This window comes from Perca flavescens, chromosome 3 (genome assembly GCF_004354835.1).
Source record: "Perca flavescens isolate YP-PL-M2 chromosome 3, PFLA_1.0, whole genome shotgun sequence".
NCBI classification, from domain to species: Eukaryota; Metazoa; Chordata; class Actinopteri; order Perciformes; family Percidae; genus Perca; species Perca flavescens.
The window spans coordinates 41,731,474-41,758,779 of NC_041333.1; the positions used below are offsets into that span (position 1 = coordinate 41,731,474).

At 43.4% G+C, this 27,306-nt stretch overlaps 1 protein-coding gene across 5 annotated transcripts; it reads right to left on the reverse strand.

Moving 5' to 3' along the window:
- eif4h (eukaryotic translation initiation factor 4h) lies at nt 1–23,700 on the reverse strand. Of its 5 annotated transcripts, XM_028574384.1 has the most exons (9): nt 23,565–23,699; nt 20,942–21,129; nt 18,497–18,561; nt 13,938–14,073; nt 11,686–11,766; nt 10,149–10,337; nt 8,381–8,496; nt 5,847–5,883; nt 1–207 (listed from the first exon to the last, which is right to left on the reverse strand). In XM_028574384.1, the coding sequence occupies exons 1-8, from the start codon at nt 23,627–23,629 to the stop codon at nt 5,878–5,880; spliced, it is 846 nt and encodes a 281-aa protein (XP_028430185.1). In that variant the 5' UTR covers nt 23,630–23,699; the 3' UTR covers nt 1–207; nt 5,847–5,877. The 5 variants fall into 5 exon arrangements, with proteins under 5 accessions (XP_028430185.1, XP_028430184.1, XP_028430188.1 ...); XM_028574383.1 differs by lacking the exon at nt 5,847–5,883 and having other exon boundaries at nt 23,565–23,698; XM_028574387.1 differs by lacking the exon at nt 5,847–5,883 and having other exon boundaries at nt 13,965–14,073; nt 23,565–23,696.
- Between the last annotated feature and the right edge of the window lie 3,606 nt (nt 23,701–27,306).

The following is a 27,306-nucleotide window of genomic DNA, read 5'->3' on the forward strand; positions in this document are numbered from 1 at the left end:
AATTTTTACAAAAAACTTTTATTTTTATTATATTGGCGGCAGATGCAACACTCACTGAAGTAACAAAAACGACAGCACAAAAACCTTTTTTTACATTTCTTCTGATTCCCCGCTGGTGACATGATGCGTTAGGCGCCACCGTCTGGCGGCGTGCGGCGGTGGCTGCGTGCGGAGGAGGAGGCTGCGGGTTTAAATGAGTCAGGGAAGCTGCAATCAAAGACAGATGGAAGGAGGACAAAAAGAAAGAACACAAAGGAAGGAAAGAAGCAAATTAACACGGAAATAATGCACATTGGTTACGTCTGGTTTGTTATTATTCTCCCCCTTCTTCCTTCCTTCCTTTCCTTTCTTTCTTCCCTTTTTCCATTCTCTCTGCGGCAACTAAAACTTGGAGATAATCAACCTTCGGACGTGAAGAAAAGAAATGAAGAGTTGAAAAACGTTGAAAGAGCGACAGAAACTTCGGAAAAAAGGGTCGAAAGGGTAAAAAAAAATCAAAAGTTTACTTTGATAAATGTGTGTGTCTTTGTCGCTCTGTGTGTGTGTGTCTGTGTGTGTGTGTACTTCTCACACAGGGCGTGTGTGATGCGTCAGTGCAGTAGTACTGGGATAGTAGTGTCTGTAGTTTAGTAGTTATTGCATGCTGCTTCTGCTTGCTACGTTCTGCTTACAGCTACTGCCACCGACTAGCCTTTGTGCAAGGGGCGAAAAGAGGAGCAGAGTGCGTAAGTCTCTTCCTGTCGGTACACAGCCTCTCCACCACCAAGACTCCTACAGTGCCTCCTCGTGGCCACACACGGTAACTGGGCCCTAGCGGACCCAGGCTGAACTGTAGGGGATCTCGGAGCAGCAGTGGGCCCCAGAGGCGCGGTGTGCAGGCCCACCAAGCAGTGGACATGCCCTGGCACCCGCTAACCACTGCCCCAGCTCTGGGTAAATAGTCCCACTGCCTTGTGGGGTAGCCTATAGAGGCAAAGGCTATGGGAGCACACACTGAAAAAAAAGACAAGACCTCAACGGCGGAGGATGATGGCTGACCTAAATGGAGCATCACAACGGCTGGGAAGGCGGATGAAGGCTGCAGCAGGGATGGGTCCCCAGTCGTCTTGGACTCCATGCCACTGGACCCTGACCTGCCAAGGACCGTGTGGTGGCTGTCTGTGCACCAGCCTCCCCACGTTAAACCCCACGCACAGGCGTCCTCCACAAAGGAAATCCACCCTACCACCCCGGAATTTAGTCCTATGGCGACCAGCAAGTGGCGACGGGGGCAGGTTTGTGTAGTCTGGAAGTCCCTAGTCATGAGCTGGCACATCAGGCGATGGGTGTTTAGAGTCAGTCGCTGGGCTCTTGGAACGAGGCAGAAGAGCTCTTCGGCAGCTACACCCATGACTAAGCAGCCCTATTTAGGATCCGCTCTGCTTACCCCACCGTGGGAAGGGGCTAGAAAAGGTGCCCTAAAAATAGCCTGCCTTATAACCTCCCGACTGGATTACCGCGTCCAGAGGGAACACCTCATTTGCGGTCAGAAACAAAAGAAATTTAAATTAAATTTTGGAGCCTGGAATGTGCGCACTCTGATGGACAGCACCTCCAGTGATAGACCTGAGAGACGAACCGCCATCCTTGCCAGAGAACTGCAGAGATGCCGGATTGATAGAGCTGCTCTCTCCGAAACCCGACGGGCAGGTGAAGGGCAGCTGAAGGAGGAGAAAGGTGGCTACACATTCTTCTGGAAAGGAAAGGAAAGCCAGCCGATGAGGCTAGAAATCATGGAGTTGGACTTGCCATCAAAAACCAGCTTGTTAACCACCTCTCCGAACTTCCTGTGGGGATCAGTGAGCGACTCATGACCATCCGTCTGGTGTTGGCCAACAAGCAGACAGCGACAGTAATGAGCGCCTATGCCCCTACCCTAGACTCCGACGTGGAGGAAAAAGAAGCCTTCTACGCCTACCTGGAAGAAACTCTGTCAAAGATCCCAGGGAGGACAAGATCATCCTCCTTGGAGACTTCAATGCTAGGGTAGGCCGGGACCAACACCTCTGGAAGGGCACTATTGGCAAGGAGGGCATTGGTAACATCAACTCCAATGGAGTGCTGCTTTTGAATAAGTGCGCTCAGCACAACCTCGTCATCACCAACACTATCGACAGAAAAACAAATTTAAGGTATCTTGGAGGCACCCTCGCTCCAAGCAATGGCACCTCATTGACTATGTCATTGTAAGAGCAAGGGACCGCTGTGATGTGAACATCACAAGGGCCATGATAGACTCTGACAACTGCTGGACAGACCACCGCCTCATCCGATCCACAATGGCCATCAAACTTAAAAAGAGGAGGATTCAGAAGAAGCAGACCCGGCGAAGACTGAACATAGACAGCCTGAATGAAACTGCCACCCAGCAGTTACTTCAGGACTCTCTCGAGGAAAGTCTTCAGTAAGAATATCCTGATAACATCGAACAGCACTGGGGCCTTCTCAAATCCACCATCCATGACTCATGCAAATCCACCCTTGGGTCCAGGAAACATCAGGACTGGTTTGATGAAAATGACACCGAGATAGAACAACTTATCTCTAGAAAACGAAAAGCCTTCCAAGTGTGGCAAAATGATATAACATGTGAGGCCAAAAGGGCAGCACACTCCAGAACCAAGGCTGATGTTCAGAGATTGATGAGGGAGCTCAAGAACAACTGGTGGACAGAAAAGTCCCTAAAACTCCAGAGACTGGCAGATTCAGGTGACACCAGAGGTTTTTTTACTGCCACTAAGGCTGTCTATGGCCCTAGCCACCGCGGCTTACATCCCCTGCGCTCAAAAGACGGACAGATTCTTCTAACAGACAATGACTCCATCAACGCACGTTGGAAGGAGCACTTTCAGGAACTTCTGAACCTTGACAGCTCAGCCGAACCAGACATCGCCGACCATATCCCGCAGAGTCCCATCAAAGAAGACATGGGGGAACCTCCTACCCTAACTGAGGTTCACAATGCGATCAGGAATCTCCGGAACAACAAGGCCGCTGGTCCTGATGGGATCCCCGCGGAGATCTTAAAAGGAAGGAGGACCAAGGCTCTGTCATCACATTCACAATCTACTCATCAAGGTCTGGGAAAGGGAAGAGCTCCGGGATGCCCAAATTGTTACCATATTCAAGAAAGGGGACAAGGCTGAATGGAAACTACAGGGGGCATCTCACTCTTGTCAACAACAGGCAAAATTCTTGCTCGTGTCTTCGCCAACCCCCTGCTACCACTATCTGAGGAGGTACTCCCTGAATCACAGTGCGGCTTCCACCCATCTAGGAGAACAACTGACATGATCTTTTCTGTTCGCCAACTACAAGAAAAAGTGTCGGGAACAAGGACTGCCTCTGTACATGGCCTTTATAGACTTGACAAAGGCCTTTGACTCCGTGGATCGTCAGGCACTGTGGAGCATACTATCAAAGTATGGATGTCATGAAAAATACATCCGTATAGTGAGGCTACTGCATGACGGCATGTCAGCCACAGTGCTCAACAGTGGCTTTGAATCTGAGCCCTTTATTGTAGAAACTGGGGTCAAACAGGGATGTATCATTGCTCCCACCCTATTTGCCATCTTCATTGCAGCCATACTTCACCTTACTGGTCAAGAGTTGCCACAGGGGATCCCAATCCTTTACAGGACTGACGGCAGGCTATTCAACCTTAACAGGTTCAAAGCCAAGAGCAAAGTAAGAAATACCACCATTATGGAGCTGCAATACGCCGATAACGCCATTGTAGCGCTCTCCCCCGAAGACCTCCAGGACATTCTAAATGCCTTTGCCAAGGCCTACAGAGCCCTGGGTTTGGCCTTGAACATGAAGAAAACACAGGTTCTGTATCAACCACCACCCAACCAGCCATCTTTCCAGCCCATCATCAAAGTGGATAACACCACTCTGGAAAGCACGGAACAGTTCCCCTACCTTGCAGCATTCTCTCTTCTAAAGCCAATATAGACTCTGAGGTTAACCACCGCTGCGGAGCCTATGCCAAACTCAGGACAAGAGTCTTTGATGACCGAGACCTGAGGGCTCAAACCAAGCTCCTGGTCTATAGAGCTGTGATTCTCCCAACCCTGCTGTATGGAGCGGAATCCTGGACCACCTACAACAGACACCTAAGAGCCCTGGACCACCTACAGCAGACACCTACAGCCCTGGACCACCTACAGCAGACACCTAAGAGCCCTGGACCACCTACAGCCCTGGACCACCTACAGCAGACACCTAAGAGCCCTGGACCACCTACAGCAGACACCTAAGAGCCCTGGAACTATTCTATCAAAGTGCCTTAAGAAAAATCTTGAGGATCAACTGGGAAGACAGACGTACAAACTCCAGCATTCTGGAGGAGACGAATATGCCCAGCATCACTACCATCATAATGCAGTACCAACTCTGATGGACAGGTCATGTTATCCGCATGCCCAACAACCGTCTCCCAAAGCAGATCCTCTACTCCCAGCTAGAAGAAGGACAGCGAGCCCCTGGGGGGCCAAAGCAACGCTTTAAGGACAATATTAAGATCAGCCTGAAAAAGTTTAACATCACGTCCGGCGACTGGGAGAATCTGGCGTTGAACAGGGACTACTGGAAAAAAGCTGTGCAGGAAGGTGCAGCACACCACGAAACAGAACTCCGCCGTGCCACAGAGACAAAGCGGCAACACCGCAAGGACAAACAGAGACAAGCTCCACCACCACCACCTCAACAGAGACAGGCTCCACCACCACCACCACCTCAACCTTCCAATGCCCACATTGCAGCAGAATCTGTGGATCACGGATCGGCCTTTACAGCCACCTGAGGATCCACAAATAAGACAAACTGACAAAGAGGACAGTCATACTTGTTTCGAGTGACAACCAAAGGAGTGTGTGTCTCTCTGCGAGTGTGTGTCTGTGTGTGTGTCTCTCTGCGAGTGCGTTTGTGTCTCTCTCTAACCCTACTATAATTACTGTCAGAGTGGACGTCAAAAAAGTCAGAAAAACCCCTAGAAACAAGAGTCTCAATATTCTGTGTAGCAACAAAATCTTTAAAAAAGTGCTTAAAGTGCCAAAAAATACCATCAAAAGTTTGCTAAATATTAGTCAAAAAAGTGATAAAAACTTTGAAAAGTAAAAAAAAATACATAAAGAAGCGACACAAGTCCCGAAAGTGTAAAAAATAAAAAATAAAACTGCCTAAAACGTCATGTTGATACGTACTGAGAAAAACCGTGAGAGTTGAAGTAAAAAAAAGAGACAAAAACCTGAAAGAAAAAGTCGCAAAAACATCAAAAAGAGCAACAAAAACTTCAAAGAAAAAAGCAGCAAAAACGTAGAAAATAAACAACTTGTAAATAAAGAGATGAAAGCGTCAAAATAAATAAATGGTGTTGTTAGATAGATCCTCAGAAAGACCAGAGAGGTGAGAGTCACACACACGTAGAACAGCAGCAACGTTTTCTAGTTTCTTATTTCACTTTAACCTCTCTCTTCCCCCGTCTGTCTGTCTGTCTGTCTGTGTGCGTGCGTCTGTCTGAATGTCTGAATCTGTCTGTGTGTGTGTGTGTGTGTGTGTGTGTGTGTGTGTGTGTGTGTGTGTGTGTGTATCTTTCGGTCTGTATCTCTGTCTGTCTGTGTATCTGTCTGTCTGACTGTCTGTGTGTATCTGTCTGCCTGTCTCTTTTATTCCTTCCTTTTAAATAAAGCATCAAAACATTGAATAAACCATTAAAATCCCCAAAGTGAACCATTTTGTGACATTTTGGAGCCCAACAGCTGACCCAGCTACAACAACATGAACACCATTTCTTTCTTCACCTCTTTCTCTCTCTCTCTTCGTGTGTTTTCTTTAAAGCTGTTGATGACATAATAAGAAAACATAAGAAAGGAAACAAGAGATCAACACACAACTTCACCATCAAAATGGAAACAACTAAAGAAACTGTGTGAAACGCGTCCGTCTGTCCTCCTCTGTCTACCCAACGCTGGTCAAACCCTCACACATACTAGTACTATATATATATATATATATATATATATATATATATATATATATATATATATAAATAAATAAATAAATAACACTAATACTGTGCTAGCACGCCCACTGTGGCCGGGTCTGTGTGTTAGTATGTGTGTATGTTTTAGTGTGTGTGTCTATGTGTCTGTATGTTTCTGTGTGTGTGTGTCTGCGTGTGTGTATGTGTCTGTGTGTTTTTGTTTGTGTGTGTGTCTGTCTGTCCTTCCGTACGAGCGTGGCGCCCCCGTGTGTCGATGTTTTTGTCGCTTATTCAAAGTGTTTTTTTTTTTTTAAAGTTATTTTTTTTCTCTCTCTCTCTTTTGCTCCAAATCTAATATTTTATGGCCGTGACTGATCTGGTAGCTGGTTGCCTTGGTTACAGGATTCCCGTCCAGTGAGAAGCGTGGCGAGAAGTTTAGAAAAAGTTGAGTTAAAGTCAGAAGAAATGGAAAGAAAGATGTTTCAGGTGAAGTTTTCAGTTTTCTCCCGTTGAGTTAAATCTGATTGGACTGGACATGTTTGACTCTAATCAGCCCCTGAGAGCCAATCAGAGGAGCTGTAACTGTAGGCCACGCCCCAAAGGAGAAAAAAAAAGGCTAAAAAAACTGAAAACAGTAAGAAATATGATCAAAGCTACAAAAAACTCTCTTTACAGGTTTAAAGTCTGTCTGTCTGCATGTCTGTCTCTGTCTGTGTGTGTGTCTGTCTCTCTCTGTCTGTAAATGGCGGGTGACCTTAGACCCAGGAAGGGGGGGGGGGACAAAAGGCATGGGCATGCATCCCGAGCTGCTCGTTTTGTTTCCAGTTTATTATTCATCTGAGTCAGAGTGGAAAGATTATTCTTTATTCTCTCTAAGAATTAATAATCTGCTCAGACTGAAGATGGAGAAGAAGAAGTAGAAGAAGAAGAAGAAGAAGAAGAAGAAGAAGAAGAAGAAGAAGAGGAGGAGGGTGGCGTCCTCTCGGCGTTTTAAAGAACCACGATCCAACATTATCACCGATACCTAATGTAACGTAATCCTCCGTTAGATACAGCTTCACCTCAGAGGCCCACTTCATATTTACTGGCTTGGTTTACATTTAACTACCTGACACATCTACTCCGGGGGGTTCTGGACCTTTAGGACCGTGTGCAGAGGTCCTTCTTTAACCGACCCCTCCTACAGATTTAACCCGATCCACTTGGAACTTGGCGAGCCCAATCTAAACACCTCGGAGAAGCTACGTTGGGAATCTTGTGCGCTTATGTCCAACGGTGTTGGCGTGGCGAGAAGGGTTGGGCATCGTTTGGATTTTAACGATTTTGATTCTTCCTTTGGATTCTGGTTCTTTGAGATGTGGAGTTGAAACAAATAAGAGGAAAGTATTATTTTGATTTAATGGTTTTAACGTAACATAGAACCCCACTAGAGCACCACTTACTGGGCTACGTAGCCGCAACACAACAGGCGCCTGGTCGCTACGGAAACCTAAACTTGCGCATGTTAAATTGGGAAGCGATAATCGGATTTGAAACCTAACCCTCCAAACGATTCCATTCAAATCGTAATTTTTGAAGCGATTCCAAGTAGTTCTCGATGCCCAACCCTAGCGGCAAGGCGGCATATTCTCACGTAACGCCACGAAAACAGGAAGTGGTTGCAGTGAAGTGCACACCGCTGATTGTCGCAGTAGGAGTTACATTTTTAAGTGTCACGTGGCAGCCGGAGAGTGGCATGTCCTTCACCGTAAGATGTAAAATATAACTTATAAAACGTACCTTAAGACATAAAATATAACTTATAACGTTAGAGTTTTAAAATATAACGTAAAATATCGTACAATATAATATAAATATAACGTGTTACCGCGAGGCTACGTCACACGGGTTGTGTTCAGGAAAAGAGGAAATGGTTAGGATTAGGAAAAGAAGAACGGGGTTGCCCCCATCCATTTATCTACGCAGATTTTCGCCGTTTCATACTACTCGCTACGGCATCAAATCACACGCAATCGGCGTACAGAAGTACACGCCTCATGCACGTGCCACACGCCACTTAAAAATCTAACTCCCTCTCGATTATCATGCAAATGCTGGACCACGACTTGCGGCTTTAATATGTATGTCTGGAAGAACTCAAGTTATAAAACTGTCAAATCATATTTCAGTTGCTTTCTTTAAATGGATATGAATGTATCAGTCTAATATTGTATCGTGTGCTCGCTGCCAGTCAGGAAGGAAAGCTAACCGCGGCGTTTTAAACTCATCCCATTGGCGTTTCTTTCTTTCCTTTCCCGTGTTAAAGTTCTCTCCTCCCCCATCAGTCTCTTAAGGCTGGTCTTTGGGGATCACCTCCTCTCGCGGCTTGGCTCCGCCGAAGATGGCCGAGTTTGGGTTGGCGACCTGGTTGAGAGGCTCAGAGACAGTCCGAGGCTTCAGCTGCAGCCGAGGCCTCTGGGCACGCTCCTCTGTGGAGACACACAACAGACACACAACTTAATAACTCAACACTCCTCTGTGGAGACACACAACAGACACACAACTTAATAACTCAACACTCCTCTGTGGAGACACACAACAGACACACAACTTAACACACAACAGACACACATCTTAATAACTCAACACTCCTCTGTAGAGACACACAACAGACACACATCTTAATAAACCAAATTTCTATATCAGAAATATGACAAAAGAATGTTGAAAAAAGTGACAAATGTTGAAAACAGCTACAAAAGCTCAGGAAAAATGCTGAAAGAAGTGACCAAAAGCATCACCAAAGATGACAATAAAGCAATAATTTATTTAGACAAATACAACGTTTCGGTCTCAGACCTTCATCAAGTAAATTCAGGTAAATTTACCTGATGAAGGTCTGAGAAAACGTATTTTTCTAAATAAATGATTGCTTGCTTAATGGTCAGTGTGCGGGATTTTCTCTAAACTTTTTGATCTGCTACCTTTGATCATATCCTAAAGCACTGTCCGACAAAAGAGGTGTGCAAAAAAGTTTTCTTACGTTACACTTATGGGGAATAAAAATGGCAGTAACCTATTTTCAGTTTGATGCATACTTCATTTTGAACAATGGTTGTGTCGGTAATGGTCCAAACCATTACTGTTGACTGTGCAAAGCTGTAATTATATCAGTGCAAATTACATAGTCGGTCTGATTTTGATATTATCAATGCTACTTTTACACACTCAGAGATTTCTTGTGTTATTTCAAAGAAAATATCAAAATTACAGTTTAAAAAGAAACTAATTATTTTTTAGTGCTGCCTTTTATATTCAATTCAATGTTCAATTTGTTCAATAAAATAACGTTGGAAAATATTTCCTGTCGTTTGTTTTAAATTCAACAAGAATTTGTTGTATTTTAGCAGAATACTGAAAGCTGCAGAAATGCAGAACCGAGTACACCATAATATAGGTTTATTTATTGCAAGAAATATAGTTATCGCCATATTTAACAACCTTATCGCAAAGCGCATATTTTCTAGGGATCGACCAATATGGATTTTTTAGTGCCGATGCTTTCTTTCCATCAGCCTTAGTCGATGACCGATACGGGCTGCCGATTTTCTTGAGCAGATACTGCTTTTGCTCCCTCAATTTACATCATAAAAATGTAGTCAAGTGTCACTTCTGCAATCATCTAACATTCATATGACCCAAATTATGTGCGCAATGTGCATCATATGGACGGGTGCACTGCATATGGTTAACTGTGCAAGGGTAAAAGGCTTTCACAGCATCTACAACACAGCCTTGATGAGGCATTGCTTGCAGACATATAAGACCGATATAATCAGGTCGTCACAAAATGTCCTTTGTCAACACATTTAAATAATTTAAGAAAACAATAAAGCTGAAACGTAGCCATTAAAATAAAGTGCTTGATTTGTAATTTAAGACTGCCATGGTGCTGAAGCCTGGCAGGCTTCCAGCACCAGCACTCTGCTGGTGGGGGAGGGGCAGTGCATGGTCTGCACGTGAGCTGCAGCGTCTCGGTCTATCAGTAATATTTTCCTCAGATCGTGCAGCCCTACATGTCATTAACAAAAAAAACAAAACATACTTAATAAAAACGATACGACTGAAGTAAATCTAGCACCTTCAGACGGTTCCCTGAAGTCTGTGGCTCCTCCTCCGCGGGGGGGTCCTCCTTCTCTGAAGCGAGCCGATCCTCCGGGCCCTCCTGCTCCCGGTCCTCCCGGTCCTCCGGCGCCGGGGCCCCCCCGCCTGTCACCGGGGCGACCGCCGCCTCGACTCCGCCCTCCCATGAAGTCATCGTCTCTGAAACCTGCAGGGACACGGACACAAACACTGTCAACAAATACATCAAATAACTTCTTCACAAGAAGAGACCAAAATATCATCGTCTCTGAAACCTGCAGAGAGAGACAGACAGGCAGACACACAGACAGACAGAAAGGCAGAGAGACAGACAGACATATGCCCTCAGCTGTCCTGCAGAGCCTGGAACCTGTAAGGTGACTAGTGAGCATGAGATGGCTGAGGTGAAATGCACGATGGGACAAAATCAGGGTGGGTATCCAGCAGCTTCAGGAGTCAGAGCCTGGCTATGGGGGTCAAAGGTCAACAGTGTCTCTTTTACTTCAGTGTTTTCCAACCTGGACCCCCCGTATGTTTGTGTGTCTGAGTGTCTGATGGGATAATAATCTGTGAAACTGGTCCAGTATTGAACCAGAACCAAGCTGTAATGTAACCCTACAGGACTAATGTTCAGCAGCAGTTAGAGTCCACTAACCCACCAGACTCCATGTAAATAATCAGGACTTTTAGTGTGTATAGAGCCAGCATATCTTCACCAGACTCCATGTAAATAATCAGGACTTTTAGTGTGTATAGAGCCAGCATATCTCCACCAGACTCCATGTAAATAATCAGGACTTTTAGCGTGTATAGAGCCAGCATATTTCCCCAGACTCCATGTAAATAATTAGGACTTTTAGTGTGTATAGAGCCAGCATATCTCCACCAGACTCCATGTAAATAATCAGGACTTTTAGCGTGTATAGAGCCAGCATATTTCCCCAGACTCCATGTAAATAATCAGGACTTTTAGCGTGTATAGAGCCAGCATTTCTCCACTAGACTCCATGTAAATAATCAGGACTTTTAGCGTGTATAGAGCCAGCATATCTCCACCAGACTCCATGTAAATAATCAGGACTTTTAGCGTGTATAGAGCCAGCATATCTCCACCAGGCTCCATGTAAATAATCAGGACTTTTAGCGTGTATAGAGCCAGCATATTTCCACTAGACTCCATGTAAATAATCAGGACTTTTAGTTTAGCAATTGCCCGCTGCAGTCAGTGAAACAAACAATGTAACTTACATTGTAGTTTGTTTCACAGACTGCAGCGATCTCGCCCAATACCAATGTCAAAGACTGTTGTTCACATTCACTCGGACACAAAAACATGGGTTGAAAAGGTTGAAAGGAAACCAAAGTTACCCTTTAATTTAATTGTTTAATTGGAATTAAAAATGTGTTGCGGCTCTAATTTGCTTGGTTTTAAAGGCTGGCCATAGTTTCGTTGGTTAGCTCGGGGATATTGTCCTGCTTCCTGTGTGCAGGGTTCTGATTGGTCGGCTAGGATCTGCTGAACTCTGTGACATCACCTCCTCCCGGTTGGTCGAAGTCCTCACGAGAGTCTCGTCCTCCTCCTCCTCCTCTGGGAGCTCCTCGAGATCCTCCTCGGCCTGCAGAACACAAGGGGAGTTAACGCTGAGAGGAGGGGGGGAGAGAGGGAGTGGGAGGGAGAGAAAGGGAGACAGAGGGAGGAAGAGAGACAAAGGGAGGGGGAGGGAGAGAGAGGGAGGGAGAGAGAGAGACAGAGGGAAAGAAAGAGAGACAGAGGGAGAGACAGAAGGAGGGAGAGACTGAGAGAGAGACAGAGAGAGAGAGACAGAGAGAGGGAGAGAGACAGAAGGAGGGAGAGACAGAGAGAGACAGAGAGAGAGAGAGACAGAGAGGGAGGAAAGAGGAGAGAGGTGGCTTCTTCTGAAGTATCTGGAAGAACAGCACTGAGAGGCGGAGCTTGTTAGTCGCCCATCAGCCAATCAGAGAGGAGATGTTAAGAGCGAAGCAGCAGACCATCAGCCAATCAGAGAGGAGATGTTAGAGAGAAGCAGCAGACAGACTGAAGGAGGGAACTTTAATTAGTTTCATATTTCTACTTCAGTGATTAACTTCAGAGGACAGGTGAGCTGGAAAAGGAAAGGAAACAAGGGGTTAGGGTGGAGGTGAGGATGAGATGATGGAGGGATGAAGAGTGAAAGGATGAAGAACAGTCTTCCTCCTCCAAGTCAGACACTGACACTGTGAATCAGCTGTTTTTTTTCTGAATGAAACCTAACTTTATTTAAACATAGTGATGTAACAATACAGACAACAGACAACTGGTTTTTATCCAAATGAGTGGAAAATATTCCTTTATTTCTTTTCTTTTTTAGAAATATTAACACTTTTTACTGACTTTCTGTAAATATTTAGACCTTTTTTTTAATTAAAGACATGAACTAACGTTTTTCTTCAAATATTAAGACATTTCATGAAATATGACTATTTTTCTGCAAATATTAAGACTTTTTACTGACTTTTTAATGCAAATATTAAGACTTTTTACTGACTTTAATGCAAATATTAAGACTTTTTACTGACTTTTTAATGCAAATATTAAGACTTTTTACTGACTTTAATGCAAATATTAAGACTTTTTACTGACTTTTATGCAAATATTAAGACTTTTTAAATGACATTTTCTGCAAATATTAAGACTTTTACAGACTTTTTTTATGCAAATATTAAGACTTTTTTCTGTAAATATTTAGACCTTGTTTTAAATTTAAAGACTTTTGAACTGACCATTTTCTTCAAATATAAAGGCTTTTTATTTAATGAAATATTAAGACTTTTTACTGACTTTTTTTCTGTCAATAATAACGTTTTTCTTCAAATATTAAGACATTTCATGAAATATGACTATTTTTCTGCAAATCAAGACTTTTTAACTGAAATTTTTATGCAAATATTAAGACTTTTTACTCACTTTTTAATGCAAATATTAAGACTTTATACTGACTTTTTTATGCAAATATTAAGACTTTATACTGACTTTTTTATGCAAATATTAAGACTTTTTACTGACTTTTTTCATGCCAATATTAAGACTTTACTGACTTTTTTGCAAATATTAAGACTTTATACTGACTTTTTTATGCAAATATTAAGACTTTATACTGACTTTTTTATGCAAATATTAAGACTTTTTACAGACTTTTTTATGCAAATATTAAGACTTTTTACAGACTTTTTTTCTGCAAAAATTAAGACTGACTTTTTTATGTAAATATTAATACTTTTTAATGCAAATATTAAGACTTTTTACTGACTTTTTTTATGCAAATATTAAGACTTCTGTAAATATTTAGACCTTTTTTTAAATTTAAAGACTTTTGAACTGACGTTTTTCTTCAAATATAAAGGCTTTTTATTTCATGAAATATTAAGACTTTTTACTGACTTTTTTCTGCCAATATTAATACTTTTTACTAACTTTTTTTTGCAAACATTAAGACTTTATACTGAGTTTTTTCTGCAAATATAAAAGACTTTTTATTTCATTAAATATTACTTTTCACAATTTTCTACTGAACTATTACGACTTCCTTCATTTCTATAAACTGTGCCAATCAACAGATGTGTCCTCTTATCAAACTGGCCTTTGTCTTTAAGAACAATCTAACGTTTGCAGTCTTTCCATCGCAGTGTTAGATTTGATGAGTGAGAGCCGTGCAGACTTGGAGGAGAAACCAAACAGAAGATCAGTTAAAGAACAACATCACATGTCTGCAGCAGGCGAGTCAGTTACTTCCTGGCGCTGAATCGGCGTCCGTACCTCGAGCGTCATCTTTCCTGAAGCCGAAGCCACCGCCGGGGCCTCCTCGCTCCTGCTTGCGTCCCTCTGCGATGTCAACCCTCAGGGACCTCTGGGAACAGCTGAACAGCTGCAGGGGTCAGAGGTCACACACACGTTACAGAGAAAACACACCATCACATATAGCTGCTTGTGAAAAAAAGGGGTCCAGTGTGCAGCCCTACTGTAGTAGTGTCTAGTGTTGAGATGGTCCAGTGTGTAGCCCTACTGTAGTAGTGTCTAGTGTTGAGATGGTCCAGTGTGTAGCTCTACTGTAGTAGTGTCTAGTGTTGAGATGGTCCAGTGTGCAGCCCTACTGTAGTAGTGTCTAGTGTTGAGATGGTCCAGTGTGTAGCTCTACTGTAGTAGTGTCTAGTGTTGAGATGGTCCAGTGTGTAGCCCTACTGTAGTAGTGTCTAGTGTTGAGATGGTCCAGTGTGTAGCTCTACTGTAGTAGTGTCTAGTGTTGAGATGGTCCAGTGTGCAGCCCTACTGTAGTAGTGTCTAGTGTTGAGATGGTCCAGTGTGTAGCTCTACTGTAGTAGTGTCTAGTGTTGAGATGTTCCAGTATACAGCTCTACTGTAGTAGTGTCTAGTGTTGAGATGGGTCCAGTGTGTATCTCTACTGTAGTAGTGTCTAGTGTTGAGATGTTCCAGTATACAGCTCTACTGTAGTAGTGTCTAGTGTTGAGATGTTCCAGTATACAGCTCTACTGTAGTAGTGTCTAGTGTTGAGATGTTCCAGTATACAGCTCTACTGTAGTAGTGTCTAGTGTTGAGATGTTCCAGTATACAGCTCTACTGTAGTAGTGTCTAGTGTTGAGATGTTCCAGTATACAGCTCTACTGTAGTAGTGTCTAGTGTTGAGATGGTCCAGTATACAGCTCTACTGTAGTAGTGTCTAGTGTTGAGATGGTCCAGTGTGTATCTCTACTGTAGTAGTGTCTAGTGTTGAGATGGTCCAGTGTGTATCTCTACTGTAGTAGTGTCTAGTGTTGAGATGTTCCAGTATACAGCTCTACTGTAGTAGTGTCTAGTGTTGAGATGTTCCAGTATACAGCTCTACTGTAGTAGTGTCTAGTGTTGAGATGGTCCAGTATACAGCTCTACTGTAGTAGTTTCTAGTGTTGAGATGGTCCAGTGTGTAGCCCTACTGTAGTAGTGTCTAGTGTTGAGATGGTCCAGTATACAGCTCTACTGTAGTAGTTTCTAGTGTTGAGATGGTCCAGTGTGTATCTCTACTGTAGTAGTGTCTAGTGTTGAGATGGTCCAGTGTGTAGCCCTACTGTAGTAGTGTCTAGTGTTGAGATGGTCCAGTATACAGCTCTACTGTAGTAGTTTCTAGTGTTGAGATGGTCCAGTATTACAGCCCTACTGTAGTAGTGTCTAGTGTTGAGATGGTCCAGTGTGTAGCCCTACTGTAGTAGTGTCTAGTGTTGAGATGGTCCAGTGTGTATCTCTACTGTAGTAGTGTCTAGTGTTGAGATGGTCCAGTATACAGCCCTACTGTAGTAGTGTCTAGTGTTGAGATGTTCCAGTATACAGCTCTACTGTAGTAGTGTCTAGTGTTGAGATGGTCCAGTGTGTAGCCCTACTGTAGTAGTGTCTAGTGTTGAGATGGTCCAGTGTGTAGCCCTACTGTAGTAGGGACTAGTGTTGAGATGGTCCAGTGTGTATCTCTACTGTAGTAGTGTCTAGTGTTGAGATGGTCCAGTGTGTATCTCTACTGTAGTAGTGTCTAGTGTTGAGATGGTCCAGTGTGTAGCCCTACTGTAGTAGTGTCTAGTGCTGAGATGGTCCAGTGTGCAGCCCTACTGTAGTAGTGTCTAGTGTTGAGATGGTCCAGTATACAGCCCTACTGTAGTAGTGTCTAGTGTTGAGATGGTCCAGTGTGTAGCCCTACTGTAGTAGTGTCTAGTGTTGAGATGGTCCAGTATACAGCTCTACTGTAGTAGTGTCTAGTGTTGAGATGGTCCAGTGTGTAGCCCTACTGTAGTAGTGTCTAGTGTTGAGATGGTCCAGTGTGCAGCCCTACTGTAGTAGTGTCTAGTGTTGAGATGGTCCAGTGTGTAGCCCTACTGTAGTAGTGTCTAGTGTTGAGATGGTCCAGTGTGTAGCCCTACTGTAGTAGTGTCTAGTGTTGAGATGGTCCAGTGTGTAGCCCTACTGTAGTAGTGTCTAGTGTTGAGATGGTCCAGTGTGTAGCTCTACTGTAGTAGAGTCTAGTGTTGAGATGGTCCAGTGTGTAGCCCTACTGTAGTAGTGTTGAGATGGTCCAGTGTGTAACCCTACTGTAGTAGTGTCTAGTGTTTAGATGGTCCAGTGTGTAGCCCTACTGTAGTAGTGTGTAGTTTAGAGATGGTCCAGTGTGTAGCCCTACTGTAGTAGTGTGTAGTTTAGAGATGGTCCAGTGTGTAGCCCTACTGTAGTAGTGTCTAGTGTTGAGATGGTCCAGTGTGTAGCCCTACTGTAGTAGTGTCTAGTGTTGAGATGGTCCAGTGTGTAGCCCTACTGTAGTAGTGTCTAGTGTTGAGATGGTCCAGTGTGTAGCCCTACTGTAGTAGTGTCTAGTGTTGAGATGGTCCAGTGTGTAGCCCTACTGTAGTAGTGTCTAGTGTTGAGATGGTCCAGTGTGTAGCTCTACTGTAGTAGAGTCTAGTGTTGAGATGGTCCAGTGTGTAGCCCTACTGTAGTAGTGTTGAGATGGTCCAGTGTGTAACCCTACTGTAGTAGTGTCTAGTGTTTAGATGGTCCAGTGTGTAGCCCTACTGTAGTAGTGTGTAGTTTAGAGATGGTCCAGTGTGTAGCCCTACTGTAGTAGTGTGTAGTTTAGAGATGGTCCAGTGTGTAGCCCTACTGTAGTAGTGTCTAGTGTTAGTAGTGTCTGAGATGGTCCAGTGTGTAGCCCTATGGTCCAGTGTGTAGCCCTACTGTAGTAGTGTCTAGTGTTGAGATGGTCCAGTGTGTAGCCCTACTGTAGTAGTGTCTAGTGTTGAGATGGTCCAGTGTGTAGCCCTACTGTAGTAGTGTCTAGTGTTGAGATGGTCCAGTGTGTAGCCCTGTCTAGTGTTGAGTGGTCCAGTGTGTAGCCTAGTGTGTCTAGTGTTGAGATGGTCCAGTGTGTAGCCCTACTGTAGTAGTGTCTAGTGTTGAGATGGTCCAGTGTGTAGCCCTACTGTAGTAGTGTCTAGTGTTGAGATGGTCCAGTGTGTAGCCCTACTGTAGTAGTGTCTAGTGTTGAGATGGTCCAGTGTGTAGCCCTACTGTAGTAGTGTCTAGTGTTGAGATGGTCCAGTGTGTAGCCCTACTGTAGTAGTGTCTAGTGTTGAGATGGTCCAGTGTGTAGCCCTACTGTAGTAGTGTCTAGTGTTGAGATGGTCCAGTGTGTAGCCCTACTGTAGTAGTGTCTAGTGTTGAGATGGTCCAGTGTGTAACCCTACTGTAGTAGTGTCTAGTGTTTAGATGGTCCAGTGTGTAGCCCTACTGTAGTAGTGTGTAGTTTAGAGATGGTCCAGTGTGTAGCCCTACTGTAGTAGTGTTGAGATGGTCCAGTTTAGATGGTCCAGTGTTTAGATGGTCCTACTGTAGCCCTACTGTAGTAGTGTCTAGTGTTGAGATGGTCCAGTGTGTAGCCCTACTGTAGTAGTGTCTAGTGTTGAGATGGTCCAGTGTGTGGCCCTACTGTAGTAGTGTCTAGTGTTGAGATGGTCCAGTGTGTAGCCCTACTGTAGTAGTGTCTAGTGTTGAGATGGTCCAGTGTGTAGCCCTACTGTAGTAGTGTCTAGTGTTGAGATGGTCCAGTGTGTAGCCCTACTGTAGTAGTGTCTAGTGTTGAGATGGTCCAGTGTGTAGCCCTACTGTAGTAGTGTCTAGTGTTGAGATGGTCCAGTGTGTAGCCCTACTGTAGTAGTGTCTAGTGTTGAGATGGTCCAGTGTGTAGCCCTACTGTAGTAGTGTCTAGTGTTGAGATGGTCCAGTGTGTAGCCCTACTGTAGTAGTGTCTAGTGTTGAGATGGTCCAGTGTGTAGCCCTACTGTAGTAGTGTCTAGTGTTGAGATGGTCCAATGTGTAGCCCTACTGTAGTAGTGTCTAGTGTTGAGATGGTCCAGTGTGTAGCCCTACTGTAGTAGTGTCTAGTGTTGAGATGGTCCAATGTGTAGCCCTACTGTAGTAGTGTCTAGTGTTGAGATGGTCCAATGTGTAGCCCTACTGTAGTAGTGTCTAGTGTTGAGATGGTCCAATGTGTAGCCCTACTGTAGTAGTGTCTAGTGTTGAGATGGTCCAATGTGTAGCCCTACTGTAGTAGTGTCTAGTGTTGAGATGGTCCAATGTGTAGCCCTACTGTAGTAGTGTCTAGTGTTGAGATGGTCCAATGTGTAGCCCTACTGTAGTAGTGTCTAGTGTTGAGATGGTCCAATGTGTAGCCCTACTGTAGTAGTGTCTAGTGTTGAGATGGTCCAATGTGTAGCCCTACTGTAGTAGTGTGTAGTTTAGAGACAGTGTGGAATACTCACAGCGCCGTCGTATGTCAGAGCTTCTTTTAGAGATTCCAAATCTTCAAACTCGACGTAACAAAATCCTTCAGAGAGACACAAACAAACAGGACACACAGTCAGCAGTCTTTACCAACAACGTTTGGATTTTTTAGGCTTACAAATGGCATTAATATTCTTGTTTCTTGACTTATATCTTGTTTCTTTATTTCCTTTAAAAGCTGGGTAGAACATGGGAGAGGCCTGATCCTTTCAGTCACCGTTTACAGTTTAAAAACCCTAATAATTAGTAGTCAATAAAACCCTTCTTTGGGTTCTGGTCAAATGTAACAAACTCCAAACACACACACACACACGTTTGTCTAAAGGCTCTGACACACCAAGCTGATAATCGGCCGTTGGACAGTCTGGCGAGGTGACTCGAGTCTGTTCGGTGTGTTCCGTGCCGTCTTGGGTTGGGCGGTATCCAAATTTTGATACCGTCAAACCTCCTCCCTAGGGATGTAAACAGTTAATCGACTATCGATTAATTGCCGTTAAGAATTTACTCGATTAAATTAAATGAATTGTCGGCTAATTGAACATTGCAATCTAAGACAGTTTTCCACAGGACGTAGGCCTAATTGAACGCAACACGAGATTCTTGCGGGCGCCGAGAGACCCGACACACAAACTCAAAAACGGAGCCGAGTGTGGGAGCTTTCCAAATTAATGAATGATGACAAAAACGCCCAATGTAAACTCTGCGGTACTACGTTTAAGTTCAGCAGCTCTACGAGTTCGCTAAGATACCACTTTCATAAACTTGCATGCAGCCATGTTGCAGCAAGGAAGTCTGTCGCCTTCACAACCTACAATCGCTGCTGTGGTGGGAAGGCGAGCATGTGACCACAGGAGAGCGGAGGGCATTACTCAGAGGATTTGCGGCATGATCGAAAAAGTTAGATGCCAATTAGCACCACTGACGGTGAGGGATTTCGGGAGTTATTACACTACGTGGAGCCAGGATATAATATCCCTTCTCGAGCGACAATTTACTACCCACTTGGAAGCACGCTACAAAAACAAGAAGGCTGAGCTAAAAACACAGTTAGCCGCGGCTAATGTGGCTCTGACGACGGATTGTTGGACGGCACTGACTACAGAGAGCTAATTAACAATCACTTGCTACTACATTGGAAACGACTGGCAGGTAAAGTCAGCAGTGCTTCTCACGTTAGAGAGACATACAGCTGATAAACTCAACCAGGCTGTGCATCATTTATTTTAAACTACATAAATGCCATTATCTGTACCGTATCCCAACTGGTACAATAAAATATCAACTGAGCAATATAACATGCATTTTTATTGAGTATATAAGCAATATTTTGCTTTTTATGTTAAAGACACTATTGATACAGTGAGAAATTTACATTCTCAGGAAAAAAGCCGCTTATCAGTTAATCATTAATCGATCGATAAAGTCAGTCAACTAATGATTCATGAATTAATCGATAATTTGCATCCCTACTCCTCCCTATTTTACCGCGGTATACGGTATTACCGTAGCTAATTAAAAATGATGACGTCAGGCTCAGACGGCGTCACCACAACTGAATACCAAACACTAATACTGAAACTATAACATAACAACAACTTACAAAAACACTACTTTCTCCTCCACACTGTTACGTGATGACAACCACACATAATTAAATAAATTATATTTAATCCTTGTCTCCTATATAAGTGCATTGCATTTTTTTTTTATGACGGTAGTGAAACTGATACCGTTGTTATTCTTAAGACCCCACGATATACCGTATTACCGTCCAACCGGACCAAGTCGGACTCAATGACCAATCTGATTGGTGGAGCGCTAACCCGGAAATGGCGAGCGGGACGAGTGACGAACGGCTCACAAAATCTGACGAAAATGGGTGCCCGGTTGGCTCAGTTGGTGGAGCGGGCGCCCATGTATAGAGGTCCACTCCTCAACGCAGCGGTCCCTGGTTCAACTCCGACCTGCTGCCCTTTGCTGCATGTCATTCGCCCCCCCTCTCTCTTTCTATCTCTCTCTCCCATTTCATGTCTTCATCTGTCCTGTCAATAAAGGCCTAAAAATGCCCAAAAAATAATCTTTAAAATTAAAAATCTGATGAAAATCTTTTAAACTGACCTTCGTTGATCTGAAATGAAGCCTATTTCTCTCTTCAAATGTTTTCAGTGAACTATTTTAGATAGTTGTTTAATAAAACTTTAAAAATAATACACAGTATAAGCAAATGGATAAATAAAAACTCCAGCTTCCTGAAGGTTTAACGGGCTAATGGTGAGCTTGTCGTCTAAAGAGACGGAAGACTTTTTATTGTTTTATGATGTTTATCAGATCAAACCACTCGTTCATTGATTAACCCATGAAGGTAAAGATTAATTGATAATGAATAATCTAACGACTGAATAAACTTGTGTTACTCTACTGACCTTTGAACTTGTCCGTCTCTTTGTCTCGGACCAATCGCACGCTGCGGATGTTGAGCTCTTTGAAGATGATGTCGATGTCTCCCTGCACCGAGTTGAACGGCAGGTTTCCCACGTACGCCGTGAACGGAGGCTCTGTCGGCAGCTCCTTCTGCTTCCTGGGGCCGCCTGATCCACCGCCACCACGGGACCTGAGAGAGAGACAGACAGGCAGAGAGCATCAATGGAGTGGTCCCCTAATACTGTATCTGAAGTCTCTTTTATATAGACCTTAGTGGTCCCCTAATACTGTATCTGAAGTCTCTTTTATATAGACCTTAGTGGTCCCCTAATACTGTATCTGAAGTCTCTTTTATATAGACCTTAGTGGTCCCCTAATACTGTATCTGAAGTCTCTTTTATATAGACCTTAGTGGACCCCTAATACTGTATCTGAAGTCTCTTTTATATAGACCTTAGTGGTCCCCTAATACTGTATCTGAAGTCTCTTTTATATAGACCTTAGTGGTCCCCTAATACTGTATCTGAGGTCTCTTTTATATAGGCCTTAATGGTCCCCTAATACTGTATCTGAAGTCTCTTTTATATAGGCCTTAGTGGCCCCCTAATACTGTATCTGAAGTCTCTTTTATATAGACCTTAGTGGTCCCCTAATACTGTATCTGAAGTCTCTTTTATATAGACCTTAGTGGTCCCCTAATACTGTATCTGAAGTCTCTTTTATATAGACCTTAGTGGTCCCCTAATACTGTATCTGAAGTCTCTTTACTATAGACCTTAGTGGTCCCCTAATACTGTATCTGAAGTCTCTTTACTATAGACCTTAGTGGTCCCCTAATACTGTATCTGAAGTCTCTTTTATATAGACCTTAGTGGTCCCCTAATACTGTATCTGAGGTATATATATATATATATATATATATATATATATATATATATATATATATATATATAAAATTTGAAAATATTAAATTGTTTGTAAATTTGTAAGATCTTTTTATTATTATTTTCTTAAAAAGAAATTCTTGAAATATTTAGACTTATTTTCAAAACTTTTGTCATGACCTGTTCCTAAATATTACAACTTCCTTTATTTCTTAAAACTGTGCAAAACAACAGTTGTGTCCTCTTATGAAATGTATTTCATCTTAAATAACAAAAATGACATGTTCGCAGATCAGACACACAAACACAGACACACATTAGGGATGCACGATATGAGGAAAATATGTAATTGTCATTATTTTGACTGACATTGCGATTGTGATATGATTCACGATATTGGAGGGACTGATCGTTTTTGTATCACTCTCATTTTCATTGTATGAAATTAAAATGATTATAGTGTGATTTCTGCGAGGATCTGTACCAAGATGTTTATTCTGTAGTCTGTAGGACAGGGTGTGTAGCCCAGGACGTCTCTGCAGCACAACAATACTTTATTTAACAACGGGTTGACACATTTTTTGCCTTGACAAATATTGCATCTCTCTGCGATTTGGATATTGCACTAGTCCATATTGCAATTTTGATACAATCGCGATTAATTGTGCAGCCCTAGCACACACACATTCTTACACACACACACACACACACACACACACACACACACACAAAATGACATGTTTAAAACAAATCCCATATCAGAATATCTAAATAAATATAAACAAATCTCGCGCCCTAATCCACATCCAGCCTGCGGTTTTAAATGTATACATTAGTTTCTGTATTTATTGTTGATTTCCTATTAATGTTTAATATGTTTTGTTTATGTATGCAAACATTCACCGAGGTAAACTCCACGAAAGTGTAACTTATTATGGCAATAAATAAACCATTTTCTGACTCTGATTGGGTTTTGGTAACTAGGTGAATGAATGTGCTGCGGCGGACACATGATGCAGCCATGCGGGCAACCTGCAGCTAAAGATCGGCCAACACGTCGCCCTGCCGGGGCCTCCGGTGCAGCTCCGCCCGGCCTCTTACCGGGACTGGTTCATTGGTACTATCACTTAACAGATTAACGTGATTTTTGCAACGAAGACCGATGCAATCCCACAACGTCTGTGCGATAATTTCCCTACCCTCTATTGCTAACAGTTAGCCTGTTTGCCCGTTTGTTTCACTAGCCTCCAGTGCTAACAGTTAGCCAGTTTACCCGTTTATTTAGCTACCCTCCATTGCTAGCAGTTAGCCAGTTTACCCGTTTATTTAGCTACCCTCCATTGCTAGCAGTTAGCCCGTTTACCCGTTTGTTTTGTTATCCTCAATTGCTAACAGTTAGCCTGTTTACCCGTTTGTTTCGCTACCCTACATTGCTGTTTACCAGTTTGTTTCGCTACCCTACATTGCTAACAGTTAGCCTGTTTACCCGTTTGTTTCGCTAGCCTCTTTGCTTATAGTTAGCCTGTGAGCCCCGGGACCGCGCTGTTTCCTAACGGTTGCCCCCGGCCTCCGTATACTCCTGAGCGGTCTGCTTAGCTATCGCTGCGCGGGACGAGCTCCGGGGCCTGGTTGCTTAGCGCCGAGGCTCAGTACGGAAAGCAGTGGAAAACACAGCAACAATCCAGTCGTTGGTTTATGTATGAGGCACACTCCACAGTCGCCGCGCGGAGACGAGACTCACCCTCTGCCGCCACCGAAGCTCCCGTAGGCCCGGTCCCGCTCGTCGTAGTTGTCGAAGTCCGCCATTACTGCAGCTCTGTGTCGGAGGAGGAGGTCCTACACGTCACACAGAGCCGGTTTAGCTGTCTGCAGAGCGCCTGATCGGGAACACTCACACACACACTGACAAAAAAATTGCAGAGTTGGAAAGAAAGAGTGCATAATATTCTACAAAAAATATTCTGTTACTGTAAAAGTCTGGCATTGAGACAATAGATATAGAAAATAACTCTCCTCCCACTGTAGAAAGTGTAAAGGATCCAAACAGTTGTGAGTTTAATGGTCTCATCATCTCAGCTGGACTTGTAGCCGTTACATTGTCGGCTAGTTTACTTTAGAATGAAACGTCAAATTTTATAAACTACATGTGTTTAGTGTGCAGGAATCTTAATGTGTAAAGTAACTAGTAACTAAAGCTGTAACAGCTGAATGTAGTGGAGTAAAAAGTACAATATTTCTCTCTGAAATGTAGCGGAGTAGAAGTAGAAAGTGGCATGAAAAGAAAAGACTCAAGTAAAGTACAAGTACCTCAACATTTGTACTGAGGTACAGTTCTGGAGTAAATGTACTTAGTTACATTACAATTTACACCACTTACTAAAAGTACTATTACTTTGATGAACTTTTAATTAAGTACAAGTAAAACATCTACTCAAGTAAAAGTAAAAAGTAACTTTTTAACAGTGCAGGGAGATACTTATACTTTTTTAATCAAGTTTGTTGACAGATACTTTGTTAAAGCAATGCTTTTTAGCAAAGTACAAAACTTCAAACAAAACACACTTAAGTAAGATTGTATTACTGATTTTAAAAACTACTTTAAAAAGTAAAAGTACATACAGATCAAATTAAACAACAAGAACAATTTCAATTCCACTAAACCAGGAGTCTTCAATGGTTTTTAAGCCAAGGACCCATTAACTGACAGAGAGATTGAGCAGGGACCCCCTACTACAGTAGTAGGGGTACTTTGGAGGACTGCAGGGGGTACGTGTCCCCCTAGGGTCACTTTGGAGGACTGCAGGGAGATTGTGAGATCGTGAGAATTTTTGCAAAATGTTTTTCAGTTCCAAGGCTGTTGTACCGGACCATTCTATCTCTTTATAAATGTTTTTATCTACCAAAATGGTGATGTTTTTGTCGCCTTCTTTGGACCTCTTGCTTCCTTCACTTTTTTTTGAAGTTTTTGTTGCTGATTTTGTCACCCAGGCTCTTGGTAGGCGGTGTCTGACGGTGCTGGTTGGAGGTGTGATGAACAGTGGCAATAATAGTCACAATAAAGATAATGGATCAGTGTCTAGAAATAGTAGTTGTAGTAGTTCCAACCCGGTCTCACGCCAGGTCGTTATATAGTCACGTTATTGTAATCTATTAAGTCGTGGACAGGTTACGTAAATCCCGTTTTTTTCGTGTATATGCAACGACTTTTGAACGTGTACAGGTCACGCTTTTCGAACCTGCTGCTCTGGGGGATGCGACAACGGGGAAACGAGGCGCCACACGCCGGCCAAAACAACGGGACGGGCCGCCACTCGCGATCGGGGAAACGAGGCGCCACACGCCGGCTAAAACAACGGGACGGGCCGCCACTCGCGACCCGCGCAGGGGCACACAACAACGGCGAAATGAAACACCACAAAAACAAGACGGTTGGGGTTAGGAAAAAAAAAGAACTGGGAAAGGAACCGTCACACACGGGACACACCGACAAAGGAACTGCAACACGCGGGACAAAGGAACTGCCACACGCGGGGCGCGATCCCCGGTCTCCGGGGTGAAAGTCCTGTGTTTTCTTCCCATCCACCACCCCGACCAACCTCCCTACGCGGACTTTCGCCTTATCAACTACTCGCTGCTCGCTTTCGTTCTGGGATCACGAAATATGATTCCCATTAAAATGCATTGCTTTCAATTTCGTAATGGCCACATATATAATTTATTATGGCAATTGATAAACCATTTTCTGACTCTGATTGGGTTTTGGTAACTAGGTGGATGAATGTGCTGCGGCGGACACATGATGCAGCCATGTGGGCAACCTGCAGCTAAAGATCGGCCAACACGTCGCCCTGCCGGGGCCTCCGGTGCAGCTCCGCCCGGCCTCTTACCGGGACTGGTTCATTGGTACTATCACTTAACAGATTAACGTGATTTTTGCAACGAAGACCGATGCAATCCCACAACGTCTGTGCGATAATTTCCCTACCCTCTATTGCTAACAGTTAGCCTCTAGGCTTTCTAGCAAACTCACATGGAATGTTATTCTTCCGTTCCTGTAGGTTCTGAGATAGTGCTTTAACCAGCTGACCAGACAAGCGAGTTGGCAAAGGCCCACGGTGAAAGTCCTGTGTTTTCTGACCCATCCACCACCCCGACCAACCTCCCTACGCGGACTTTCGCCTTATCAACTACTCGCTGCTCGCTTTCGTTCTGGGATCACGAAATATGATTCCCATTAAAATGCATTGCTTTCAATTTTGTAATGCGAAAAAAAGGGATTTACGTAACCTGTCCACGACTTAATAGATTACAATAACGTGACTATATAACGACCTGGCGTGAGACTGGGCTGAGTAGTTCATAGTAGCAGGGCATAGTAGGCCTGGCAAACTCGATTCCTTTTTAGGATTCAGGTTATTCTGACTCACTCACTAAAGCGATCCGGGTTGTGCGAGTCACTTGAATCACTTGAGTTAGTATTGTATGCTACGTCCAAGGCGAGCTTTTGATTTGGATAAAATGCCATGTTTTCATTTAGAATCTTTTAATTTTATTTAAAAAAAAATATCCATAAATATAAATGATCTGAAAGAAAACCGAATATTCATTTAAAAATGACATGGAATTATATTTTTTAACTTTAATAGGACTGACAAATAAGAAAGCCATCTGGACTCTGAACATTTACAATGACTTAAAATCTCTTTAATGTAAATTCCATGCGCCCCTTTTTCATGTATGCACTGTATGCATTTAATGTTTTCAATGTGTATATGCATCTGTATTTGAATAATAAAGTTTTGTGAAGTAAAAAAAAAAAAAAAAAACGAGTTGTCGGCGAGGCGAGCTTACAATGTTTCGGACTGTCTGCTCGACCTAATTGCATTTTAATATACTACATTTATACACCAAACCTACAGTAGGCCTAGCTAGGCTATGTGCAGAACATTTCAAAAGTGAAAGAATGGCTTTTGTTGTTGATTTGCTTTAACCTGAGCTCGAGGAGAAGCTGCACTCGCTTGCTGCTCGCTCATCTGAATCAGATCCACTCATGACAAAGTAGCCAGCTGATCCAGCTGATTCAGTTGATTTGCGGGATTTACTGACTCCCGCGAGAACTCACGAGTCATCAACAACTCATGAATCACCAACAACTCACGAGTCATCGAGGGCTCGTGAGTTCTCGAGTGAATCCCACGGTCTGCGAGCTTCTGCCTCTGAGTCTGCGGGTCGGGACTGTCTCTCTGCTCACTCTTTAGTGAGTTGGAGTTGCTGTTAACTACGAAATTGTAAGTTATAAAGCTTTTTGCAAATAAGATGGCTAGGAATAGTAGAAGCTAATGTTGCAAGAGGTTTGTGTGTGCCACTGTTATCATGTTAGATTGAATTGTAGTAGGACTCAACTGAACCGGGTTAATGATGCTAGAGACTCGTGATTCGTGAGTCAATTTAAAGACTCAGGTTAAAGATCCGAGTGAATCACG